Below are 12,175 nucleotides of genomic sequence, written 5' to 3'. Positions count from 1 at the left end.
CCGCTCTCCACACTCCTGGTCCCCTCTCCTCCTTACTTAGCAGACCCCTGTAGAAACCAAGAGGGAGGGGAAAGGACCCCTGGTCTGCTGCAGAGAAAGTCCTTAGAAGGTCCTGGAAGCCCCCAGCTTACACCCAAATCTAGCAGCTGCCTCTCCCACCACCACCACCACCACCACCACCGAGATCCTCAGAATAATAGCTGTGTTCATCAAGAGCCCTCTCTGGGCTGTGTCCTGAGCAGGAGAGGATGTCTAGCACTATCCTCTGGGCACCTGCCCCTGGATACAAGCAGAGGATCAGCCCATTTTACAGATGAGGAAATGGAGGTCCTGGGTGGGGTTGCTAAACAAGAATGTAGATGCCCAGTTAAGTTTAAATTTCAGATAAACAAAGGAATAATTGTGATATTTGAGACATACTTTGAAATGGTTTTTGTTTTGGTTTGGTTTTTTTGTTTGTTTTTTTAAACAGAGTCTCACTTTGTCTCCCAGACTGGAGTGCGGTGGCGCAATCTGGACTCATCACAACTTTAACCTCCCAGGTTCAAACGATCCTCCTGCTTCTGCCCCCCAAGTAGCTGAGACTACAGGCCACCATGCCTGGCAATTTTTTGTATTTTTTCGTAGAGATGGTATTTTGCCACGTTGCCCAGGCTGGTCTCAAACTCCCAAGCTCAAGCAATCCACCTGCCTCAGCCTCCCAAAGGGCTAGGATTACAGACATGAGCCACCATGCCTGGCCTCAAAAATGTTGTTTATCTGTAATTCAGGTTTAACTGGTTGTCCTGGAATTTGTCTTGCCCAAAGCTACAGGGCGAGGGAGTAGGGGCAAAGGGGCTGTTCTCCTGCACCCAGAGGCTCTGAGACCCCTGCAGAGGCTGATCTATTGTAGAGAATGCCCCTATTAGAAGAGCCTGGAAGCCCCTGTCTTACATCCAAATCTAGCAGCTGCCTCTCCCACCACCACCACCACCACCACCATTTCCAGGCAGATGTTAGGGCTGGAAAATTCTGTGCACTTCCAGGCAGTGGCGGTGACCTGACCTGCCTATGCCTGGGGGATACAGGTTGTCTCCTACCACCAGGTGCTCTCTAAGGGCTGGGAGCCGCCCCATCCCGTCATGGAGCTCACCTTGTGCATCCGTCCAGTCTCCTTGCTCTTGGTTGCTGGGATCTGCTCATAGGTGTTCCCAGGCTCTGGGAGCCCTGGGGGCCCTGAGATCCTCTTGTAGCCATGGTCCATGGGCCCATGTACCCATGGGCTAGATGTGGGACTGGCCCCAGGATCTGGGGCCCTGGTTGGGTCACCCCAGCAAGCTGGGATCTGCTCATAGGTACTGCCTTCTTGGTCTGGTGTGTCCCTGGCCTCTTGCAGGGGGCCTTGTGTCCCAATGAACTCATAGATATCTGCAGAGCTGCCCTGGGAGCAGGGCTGAGCCTCTTGGCTCAGCTTTGGAAACTCCTGCCTCCAGGTAGCCCCCAGGGATCCCATGGCATTAGAACACCCCCAGGAAGTGGGAGACTCTGTGGGACCCTGGTCTGGGCTCACCCCAGAGAGGACAGGCACCAGGCCATGAGGCCTATTCTGTTCTCCATCTGAGAGTCTCCTTTGGGCCTCCCTGCCTGGGGAGTAGGCCTGGCTGCCAGCTGGAACTGGTGCATGCCTGCTGGACCCCTCTGTGCCCAAGCCTAGCCGTGCCTGGTTCATCTTCCTCAGGTCTGCATAGATGATGTCATTGGGGCCTCCAAAAGACTCTTCCAGGAGGGAGGAACTCCTCTCAGGGAGTGGGGGCACTCTGATGGGAGCCTGAGGAGACAGGGACAGAGAAACTCTTAAGGGGCAGTCCATCACTAAGATGCCCTCCAGTAAAAACTCTCTCAGATAAGCCGAGGCCCCCTGTCTTGGTTATAGTCTTCCTGCCTGTACATGCAAGGGTTGGATACATGACACTCAGGGTCCCTTCCAGCTCTCATGCTCTAGGACTTGTTCTTTTTTTGGTTTGTTTTTTAAGATGGAGTCTCGCTGTGTTGCCCAGGCTAGAGTGCAGTGGTGCGATCTTGGCTCACTGCAACCTCTGCCTCCCAGGTTCAAGCTATTCTCCCACCTCAGCCTCCTGAGTAGCTGGGATTACAGGCTCCCACCATCATGCCCAGCTAATTTTTGTATTTTTATAGAGACGGGGTTTCCTAATGTTGGCCAGGCAGGTCTCAAACTCCTGACCTCAGGTGATCCACCCGTCTCGGCCTCCCAAAGTGCTGGGATTACAGGTGTGAGCCACCACCCCACCCGACCTAAGACTCGTACTTTACCTTGGCATTCAAGGCTTCAGGTCACCAGCTCTACCTCCCACCCAATTTTTCCCTCCCCTCCTCCCACCTCCTCCCACCTCCATTGTGGTCCACTGTTCCCTCCGTGCCCCCAAACCCACTCACTGCTGTATTTCCCTTCAGAATGGTCCATCTCCAAGTCCCATCACTCATTTAACAAATATTTAGTGAGCATCAACTATGTGCCAGACACTGTCCTAGGTGCCAAGGACTCTGGTGAGCAAGACTAACTCTTAGGAATTTATATTCTAATCTGGGAGATGGGCAGCATACTGCTGCGCTGTGTAGCACAATATGGTTTGATGTGCTATATGATGGGCGAATATATCACAAGACAACGGAGTGTGGGGGCATGATCAGTGCTACAAAGAATGAAGCAGGGTCATGGGATAGAGAGAATGGCAGGTGGGGAAGGCAACATTTTCTGTCATAGGTGGGCCTTTCTGAGGTGGTGATATTTAAGAAAAGAATGGAATGCAGTTAAGAGTGTAAGCCATGCGGGTATCTTCTAGGAAGAGCATTCCAGGCAGACAGTAGAGCCAGTGCAGAGGCCCTGAGGTGGGAGCAAGGTTGGTATGTTCAAGGATGATCTAGAAGGCCAAAGAAGTCAGAGAAAAGGCCTCACTGAAGCCTCCAGTGAAGAAGCAGGGGGTAGCAGGGCATCTGGTGAGGCTCTTGTGGGCCCTGGTGAAGTGTTTAGGTTTTATTCTAAATATGAGGAAAAGCCGTTGGCATGCTGTGATCTGATATAAAGAAAAATCTTTTGGCCGGGCACGGTGGCTCACGCTTGTAATCCTAGCACTTTGGGAGCCGAGGCAGGCAGATCACCTGAGGTCAAGAGTTTGAGACCAGCCTGGCCAACATGGCGAAACCCTGTCTCTACTAAAAATACAAAAAAAAAAAAAAAAAAAAAATTAGTCGGGCATGGTGGCGTGCACCTGTAATCCCAGCTACTCAGGAGGCTGAGGCAGGGGAATCACTTGGATCCAGGAGGCAGAGATTGCAGTGATCTAAGATGGTGCCACTGCACTCTAGTCTGGGTAACAGAGTGAGACTCTGTCTCAAAAATAAAAGTAAAAAAGGCTGGGCACAGTGGCTCATGCCTGGAATCCCAGCACTTTAGCCAAGGCGGGCAGATCACTTGAGGTCAAGAGTTCAAGACCAGCCTGGCCAATATGTTGAAACCCTGTTGCTACTAAAAATACAAAAATTAGCCAGATGTGGTGGCAGGTGCCTGTAATCCCAGCTCCTCGAGAGGCTGAGGCAGGAGAATCACTTGAACCCAGGAGGCGGCGGAGATTGCAGTGAGCTGAGATTGCACCATTGCACTCCAGCCTGGGCAATGCAGCGAGACTCCATCTCAAAAACAAAAACAAAAACGAACAGAAACAAACAAACAAATAAAAAGAAAAGAAAAGAAAAAAAAATCTTTCTAAGTCCATGGGGTGCTATGGAGAAGAATAAAATACTGACTCACAGGCACCCCACACTACAGCTTACTAAGGGATGTTCAGGCATTTCATATCCGTTTTCTCATTCAAGCTTCACAAGAACCTCAGGCATGGTAAACTGAGGCTCAGAGAAATTATGTGACTCGCCTAGAGCCACATCGCTAGAAAATGGCCAAGCCAAGGCTTGAACCAAATCTAACTAGCCAGAGGCAGGCAATGGCACGGGTGAACCCTGGGTGATTCCAAGATGAGTCTGCACCTCTGGGCCTGGCTCACCCTCTACAGCCGGAGGGAGTGGCTGGCCTGGCCTCAGGGTCTGACTAGGAGCATGGCACCCACATCCCTGATCTGGCAACCCTGACTCTAGGTGGCCCATAATGCTTCTCACCTCCATGCTTTCCTCCTGGGAGAGGTTCCGGGGACTCACATCCAGACTCTTCTCTGCATGGAGGAAGGAGACCTGGGGCTTTGGAGATGAGCGGGGGCTGGTGGCCTTGTCTGGGACCACTGTGGGGGATACCATGGCAGGCAGGTTTTCTGGGTCCACGATGGTCTGGTGGAGGCCCCGGGTGATGGCATCATACATATCATTGTCCTCTGGCTGGGTGTATGGGGATACAGCAGATATGTGGTCACACAGGCCCAGCCAGTCTCCAGAGCCTACCTGAGACTGCTGGTAAGAGACTGCAACATTCCCACCGGGTTCCTGACCTCAGGTAAGACATCGCCACAGTCTCCCTTTTTCCAATAGGGATCATGACCCCACACCGAGTGCCCCTGGATGATAGTAAATAGGGAGGGCTTGAAAAGGGGTATGCCTGAGTGATGGATACCCCAGGCCTGGGCTCCCTGCCCAGCCACCTTCACCCTGGGGAAATGGGGCGCCTACCCGGGGGCAGGCAGCAGTCAGCATCTCTCCGAAGGGCTCAAGCTGTGCCTCCTGGTAATGGTGCACAAGCTCAGCCAGGGTGCTGTGGCTCTGGGTGTCTCCTGAGATGATGTAACGCCGGTTTTGAAGTTGGTTGATGACAAAATGTCGGCAACGATTGCTGCCCCTGCAACACAAGGCAGCCCAGCCTTGGCCCACGGTCTGAGCTCTGTGCCTGGGTGCAGGAGAGGGGTCCCAGCTCTTGATCCAGAACAGACCTGCCTGACCTGGGGCCACTGTACCCCACTTGGAGCCATGGTGTGTTCGTCAGGAAGCTACGGAGAGGTTTTCAAACCATGAAGCCCTGGGATCTTGGGAAGTACCTAAGCCTGCTCTGGTGGAGTCAGGGAAGGCACAGCTGCGACTGGAGTGAGGCAAGTGAGGCACTCATCTTGGGTGCGAAATTTACAGGGGCACCAAAAAACTCGATCAAGAAAACTAATAACACAGTATTTTAGAAAATCAAAATATATGAAAAAAAAATCCACAATGAACAAAACACCAAAGTTCTAAATAAAGACAGGATCTAACCCTACACCTGTACAACTCAACCTCCCCCTACTCCCCACCCTGCTGCAATGATGGAGTTCCAGCTCCCACTCCCTCTTCGGCCTGTAAAGTCCCACCCTAAAATCTCACCCTCTTCATCTTCCTTTTTCTAGAAAAATAACGTCTACACAATGATGTGCATACATCATAAATGTGCAGTTTGATGAATTTCCACATAGGAACCCTCCCATGTAACTGCCACTCAGATCAAGATATAAAACCTTTCCAGCCCCCAGAAGACCTACTTGCACTCCCGTCCAGTCAATGCCCCCCAAAGGTAGCCACCATTCTGACGCCTATCAGCATAGATTAGTCTAGTCCATTAGAGAACTTCTATAATACGTCTCTTGTGTCTAGCACCTTTCACTCAACATTGTATCTTGGAGACTGATTCATGTCCAAGTAGAATTAGTTTCTTTTTTTTTCTCATTTATATGTAGTATTCTAATTAATGAAAAATCCACCACGTACCTATTCTGTTGATAGACATTTAGGTTGTTTCCAGATCTGGGCTGTTATGAATAAAGTTGCTGTGAGCATTCTTGTACATATCTTTTGGTGAATATGTACTCATTTCTGACGAGAATATACCAAGGAATAGAGTTGATGGGTCATGGGTACACCTGTATTTGGCTTTAGTAAATCATGCCAAATTGCTTTCTAAAATTATTGCAATGGGCTGGGCACAGTGGCTCATGCCTATAATCCCAGCACTTTGAGAGGCCCAGGCAGGCAGATCACTTGAGGTCAGGAGTTCAAGACAAGCTTGATCAATATGGTGAAACTCCATCTTTACTAAAAATTTAAAAAACAAACAAACAAAAAAATAGCTGGTGTGTGGTGGTTGCCTGTAATCCCAGTTACTCGGGAGGCTGAGGTAGGAGAATTGCTTGAACCTGGGAGGCGGAGGTTGCAGTGGGCCGAGATTGTGCCATTGCACTCCAGCTGGGTGACAAGAGTGAAACTCCATCTCAAAAATAAAATAAAATTATTGCAATGTATGAGAGCTCCAGTTGTTCCACATATTCTGTCTTTCCATTATAGCCATCCAATGTGGCTTTAATTTATGTTTCCCTGACAGCTAATGATGCTGAACATGGGCCTTCTGTGTTTTTCTTTTTGGTAAAGTGCTCAGTTCTTTTGCTTTTATTTATCGAATTATCTGTTTTTGTCTTATTTATTTGTAGGAGTTCTTTATATATTTCTGGATTTGAGTCCTTTGTTAGATATTTGTATTCTAATAGATAACTTATTCAAGACTGCACACTGATCTTTTTCTTCTCTTAATAATATCTTTTAATTATAAAAATTCTTAATTTTGGCTAGGTGCGGTGGCTCACGCCTGTAATCCCAGCACTTTGGGAGGCCGAGGCAGGTGGATCACCCAAGATCAGGAGATAGAGACCAGTCTGACCAATATGGTGAAACCCCGTCTCTACTAAAAATACAAAAATTAGCTGGATATGGTGGCGTGTGCCTGTAGTCCCAGCTAGTTGGGAGGCTGAGACAGGAGAATTGCTTGAACCCGGGAGGCAAAGGTGGCAGTGAGCAGAGATCGCACCACTGCACTCCAGCCTGGGCAGGAGAGTGAGACTCTGTCGCAAATAAATAAATACATTTTTAAAAATTCTTAATTTTAAGGAAATCATATTAATCACTCTTTTAAGATTAGTGCTTTTTGTGTCCTGTTTAAAAAATCTTGGCCTCTCATTTTCAAAGGTATTTTCATTTACCTATGACAATGTTTTTCTGTTTTCTTCTAGAAATGGTATTGTTTTGCTTTTCTTTCTTGGATCTACAATCCATCTAGAATTAATTAATGTTTGTGTATGGTATGAGGTAGCAGTAATTGTCTTCCATTTAGATATCCAATTGCTCCTGCACCAATTATTGAAAAAGCAAGCCTTTCCCCCACAGAATTGCCGTGATGCCTCTGTTGGAAATCTGGTAACCAAACATTTGGGACTGTTTTGGGACTCTTTTCTGTTCCCCTTTTCTATTTGTATACCTTTGAGCGGTCCCACTTTGGTCTCTTTTATAAGTTAGTATTCTCCCTAAGATCTTATTTGGGAAGAAACAAAACAAAAGAAAAAAATCCCCAAAGCTCAAAAGACATTTGAAAACTACTGAGTTAGTATATTTCAAAATGCCTAGCACAGTGTCTGGCACATAGAATAAAAATATTTTAATGACGACTAACATTTATTTAAAGTCCTTACTGCATTATATGCATTGTGCCAAGCACTTTTAAATGTATCAACTGATTGCACACTTTCATCAATCCTATGAAGCAGGGACTATCATATTCCCATTTTACAAATGAGGAAACGGGGGAACAGACAAGCAAAGTAACTTGCTCAAGGTCAGCGTTTGAACTGGGGCAGTCTGAATATGTGACAATTTTGAATCAGAATCTGAAGACTTTTAAGTTCACCCTGGAGCCCTGGCCTCCCTCCCTACTTAGAGAAATCTTCTTACCTCCTCTGAATTTCCCCTTCCAACCGACCTACTCTTGGGACAAGATTCGACATCACCATCTCTGCCTTTGTCCTGGCTACCTTGTCTCCTTCTCTCTATCCCCACTACCCTATCCTAGCCCAGACCTCATTATCTCACATTCAGGCAATTGCAGGAGTCCCCAGTGCCCCCACACCTCCAGCTCTGACTTCCAGTCCTCTCTCCATAGGCTGCCTAAAGGACCTATGCAAATACAGCGAACCAGATCATCCTTCAGGGTCTACAGACTTAGCTAGGCATCCAAGGCCATTCTAAGCTTCTCCCACCCTCCCCTCCAGGCATTCCTCCAAAGGAACCAAGTGTTCTGCTGCACCCAGCAACCTGCAGCTCCCCCAGCACCCTTGTCTTTCATGCCTCTGTACTTTTGCACATGGCATTCCATCTACCAGAGATGCCCTTCTAAACCCCAACCACACCCTCCTTTCTGCCTAGCAACTTGTATTCTTTCTTCTATCCTAGGCTCAAAGTTCACCTCTGTGAAGCCTCCTCCAACTCCCACTCACCTCCTTTGAAGGCTGTGGCTTCATCCATAGCATACGGCCAGTGCTGCTCAGGAAGTGTCTGCTGAGCATGTGATGGATGAATGAAGGAGTCAGGAGTCAGGACCCAGGGAAATCTAGGCAATTTGGGCCAGTGGGGCCTCTGCACTAATCTGCAAGGCTAGGTTATGGCAGGCTGAGCTTGCTTGCCCAGAGGGCTTCCCCTTACCTGTAGGACAAGATGTAGCCGGTGGCTCGGTCACTGAGGCGGATGAGGAAGGAACCAAGAGCTCTGTCCCTGAGTAGCTGCTCCGTCTGCCTGGGCAGAGGACATGCCATTAGCTGGGGTCTGTGCCCTAACAGCAGCAGGTACAGCCTGACTTAGGCCTCTCTTGGAATCCCTGCTGGCCATGCCTTTGGGTTCCAGACCTCCAACCCTTTATAGAGGAGCCACTCAGACCTATGGATTGGTCTGTGGCCTGTCAGGGCTCAGTATGTGGTCTATCTGGGCCCAAATGATTAAGTTCAAGACTGTCTGGGGCTGGGTCAGGGTCTGAAGTCATATGCACCCCCCGACTCCCCACTGCAGCCTCACCAGCAGGCACACTGGTTGCTGACCCTGGCCACCCACTCTCCACCTGGATGGTTGTGCAGCAAGAATAAATCCACACAGCTGGAGATGTTGAGGTTTAGTGGGGGGTCCCTCCCTCAGAACCACTGTGTACAGTACTACAGGATGTGCACTACACACGAGCTTCTGCACGGAGAAGATGCTGCTATGTCTGAAGCAGCTAAAAGGGACTCATTCCTCTTCCTGTCCCCTTCAATCCCAGGTAGCTACAGAGATTTTCCACATGGTGCCAAATATTTTGGAGGCATGGTGAAAAGTTCCACCTGTCTTGTGGTTTGGCAGTACATAGACCAGATACATATTCCCTCACTCAGTCACTCACCAAATACTGAGTGCCTGCTCTGTGCAGCTAAATCATTTGCAGGGCCAGGTGCTAAATGAAAACATGGGGCCCCTGGTTCGAAATGATTTAGAATATCAAGACAGTGACAGCAGAGTATTAAATCAAATGTGGAGCCCTTTTGACCCTGTGCTGTTGCACAAGTCAGTGCCCATAAAGCTGGCCCTGGCTCTGTGCAGGTACTGTGCCAGGACCTAAGAACTGGCTGGATTTGTCATTCCTTCATCAGGTGTTTTGGTTGCTTGGAGACCCAGCCCATATAGAAAGCCAAACCTCTATGTTGGCCTTTATACCTAGGGTAACCGTGCATCCAGGTTTTCCTGGGATGGCCCCCATCCCAGTAGCTTAGTTACTAATAGTGTTCTGGTTTGGACGATACATGATATGGTCCCCTAGTTACTCATCAAGTCACGCCTGGCCCTCTTTCTGTTCTCTGGCAGCCTGGCAGCCCCAGCCATCCTCAACTTGTACTAAAGTAGAGGCCGTTGCCCTCCCCGACTCTGCCTATAGAAGCCACCACCAGAGGACATGGTGCTCCTCAGTCTGTTCCCCTGCCCCCCGCCTCCAAGGGCCCCTGCCTAGCCCAGGGAAAGGACAGGAACCAGTCTGATCCATAGTTCCCAGACCATTTTCTCAGCCCCAAGGGGCTGTGGGCTATAAGGGACCTGTGGGCAGAAGCAGCCTTACTTGCGGGTGATGAATCCATGAAACCAGGGAGGCAGGGCACCGTTCTGCAGAATGAAGGGGGCCTGTGTCTCCATGAACCACTTCAGGGCAAGCTCCTGGAGCTCAGCCAGGGCCTGGCTGTCCCCTGCCCCCTCAGGATCTCTCCCCAGGCTGAGCTGCTTTAGGCTGTCCTCCATGCTGGCAAGCACCGGAGTGGAAGCAGAGCACAGCCAGCGCACATGCCTCTATATCTGCGTGTGCTCTGGCTCATTTGCCTGAGCCCATGCCCTACCCAAGGACCCGTAGCACACAGCAGCCCTATTGTCACCTCTGGGTTGGTGGCTGGTTCTCTCCTCTGATGCTTTGGGGTGGGGCACTTTGGCTGGCTGCAGACATAGGGGAAGCAGCCTGAGAGGGGATAGGGAAGGCCCTCCGTGGCTTCCTGGCCAGCAGATGGGCTACCTCACTGGGTTTGGCCATGTTCCCCACAACCTCTGGTCTTTGTCACAACTAAAGATCGGACCCTGGCAAAAGTCCACAATACTGCCCCTGGGAGCAAAGCAGTGGATTTACATTCTAGGTAGCCTTCCTTCATGGAGGCTATTTTTATTTTGATGGAGAAGTTCTGTGCTAACTAAGTCTTCCTTCCACTCAAGATTTATCGAGTCCCTACTGTGTGCCATGTAAATCTGGGCCCTGGGAATAAAGCAGTGAATAAAACAGCACTTTGCCCTCATGGCACATACATTCTAGAGGGAGACAAATATATGTGTAGAATAGAGTCAGATGGAACAAGCACTCCAAGACAAAGGCAGAAGAACAAGAGAGCCCATGGGCTACGTTATGCAGATAGAGAGTCAGGGGTCAGGGTCAGCCTTGTCCAGGAGGTGACATTGGAACAGTGAAGGAGGAAGCCAAGCAGGCACCTGGCAGAGTGGACCCTCATCAGCAGGGGGAAGCACGCGCAAAGATGAGGAGGTGGGACTTTGTTGCAGATTTTGAAGAACAACCAGAAGCTCATGTCGTTTTAACAGAGAGGGGACTTTGGAGTAGATGGGTCCCCTGGAAAGGCAGGGATAGGCCTCTGGTAGGAAGCTTTGGAGCAGTTAGGGCAATGGGACCATTTGTTCACACAAACATCCCTGAGTCTCTAATGTGTTTCTGAGTTTCCTAGCAGAAACCCAGGCTGGATGGATGGTGAGGCAGCAGATGGTGCAGTCAGCCTCAAAGATCTTGATGAGACTCCCACTTCCACTGCACACTGACGTGAGACCACCCTGGGCAAGTAGCTGGGACGGACGTGGGGTCTCAAGAAACTTATTCAATTGTTGCAGAGAACTAATTTGCTCATCTGTAAAATGGGCATGAGACAAAGCTATTTTCTAGACTCTAGGGTCATCATGAGGACTAAGTGAGAGAGCATAATGGTTTACAATGAAGGCGCATGTATATAAGATAAAAAATAGGATGCAGGTACTGCTACAGTATGACTAAAGTGATTTGTTGTCATTTCCCCTGCTTAAAGCACTTGATACATAACTATCTCTGTCTAACTCCATTCCACAGTAAGAGATGCTTGGTTTCATTTTTCCTTGAGGCCAGACCTGTAATACCAGCACTTTAGGAGGGCAAGGTGAGAGGATCAGTTGAGGCCAGGAGTTCATGGCCAGCCTGGGCAACATAGCAAGACCTTTTTCTAAAAAGAAAAAGGCAACCAGGTGCAGTGGCCACGCCTCTAATCCCAGCACTTTGGGAGGCCGAGGTGGGTGGATCATGAGGTCAGGAGATTGAGACCATCCTGGCTAACACAGTGAAAACCCATCTATACTACAAATACAAAAAATTAGCCAGGCGTGGTGGTGGGCACCTGTAGTCCCAGCTACTCGGGAGGTTGAGGCGGGAGAATGGCATGAACCTGTGGGGCGGAGCTTGCAGTGAGCCGAGACCGCACCACTGCACTCCAGTCTGGGCAACAGAGCAAGACTCTGTCTCAAAAATAAATAAGTAAATAAATAAATAAAAACAAGAAAAAAAAAGAAAAAGGCAGAACTAATCCAATAGCAATAGAAGTTAAGATAGTGATTACCTTGGGGACTGGATGGGGAGCGAAAAGCTGCTGGTGCTGACAGTGTTCTATTTCTTTTTTTCCTTTTTTTCTTTTTTGAGACGGAGTCTCGCTCTGTTGCCCAGGCTGGAGTGCAGTGGCCAGATCTCAGCTCACTGCAAGCTCCGCCTCCCGGGTTTATGCCATTCTCCTGCCTCAGCCTCCCGAGTAGCTGGGACTAC

The 12,175-nt window shown here is 49.4% G+C and overlaps 2 protein-coding genes across 4 annotated transcripts in view; both read right to left on the bottom strand.

Annotated features, from left to right (window-relative positions):
• Window positions 1-12,175, bottom strand: part of CRABP1 (cellular retinoic acid binding protein 1) — a 658,055-nt gene that overhangs the window by 253,742 nt on the left and 392,138 nt on the right. The window lies entirely within an intron of this gene.
• The window catches only part of SH2D7 (SH2 domain containing 7), a 29,027-nt gene that overhangs the window by 2,206 nt on the left and 14,646 nt on the right, over window positions 1-12,175 (bottom strand). Inside the window, exons 2-5 of one of the 2 annotated variants that reach the window (XM_050799988.1) lie at window positions 8,482-8,571; window positions 4,669-4,834; window positions 4,168-4,380; window positions 1,133-1,807 (exon numbers count right to left, since the gene is read on the bottom strand). In XM_050799988.1, coding sequence (XP_050655945.1) covers window positions 1,133-1,807; window positions 4,168-4,380; window positions 4,669-4,834; window positions 8,482-8,571 — 1,144 coding nt within the window. The remainder of the gene's footprint in view (window positions 1-1,132; window positions 1,808-4,167; window positions 4,381-4,668; window positions 4,835-8,481; window positions 8,572-12,175) is intronic. The other variant, XM_050799989.1, reaches the window with a different exon arrangement.

The sequence above is a fragment of the Macaca thibetana genome, chromosome 7 (assembly GCF_024542745.1).
Source record: "Macaca thibetana thibetana isolate TM-01 chromosome 7, ASM2454274v1, whole genome shotgun sequence".
Classification (NCBI taxonomy): Eukaryota; Metazoa; Chordata; class Mammalia; order Primates; family Cercopithecidae; genus Macaca; species Macaca thibetana.
The sequence above is the reverse complement of the archived record's forward strand: the minus strand, read 5'-3'. Positions and strand labels throughout refer to the sequence as shown.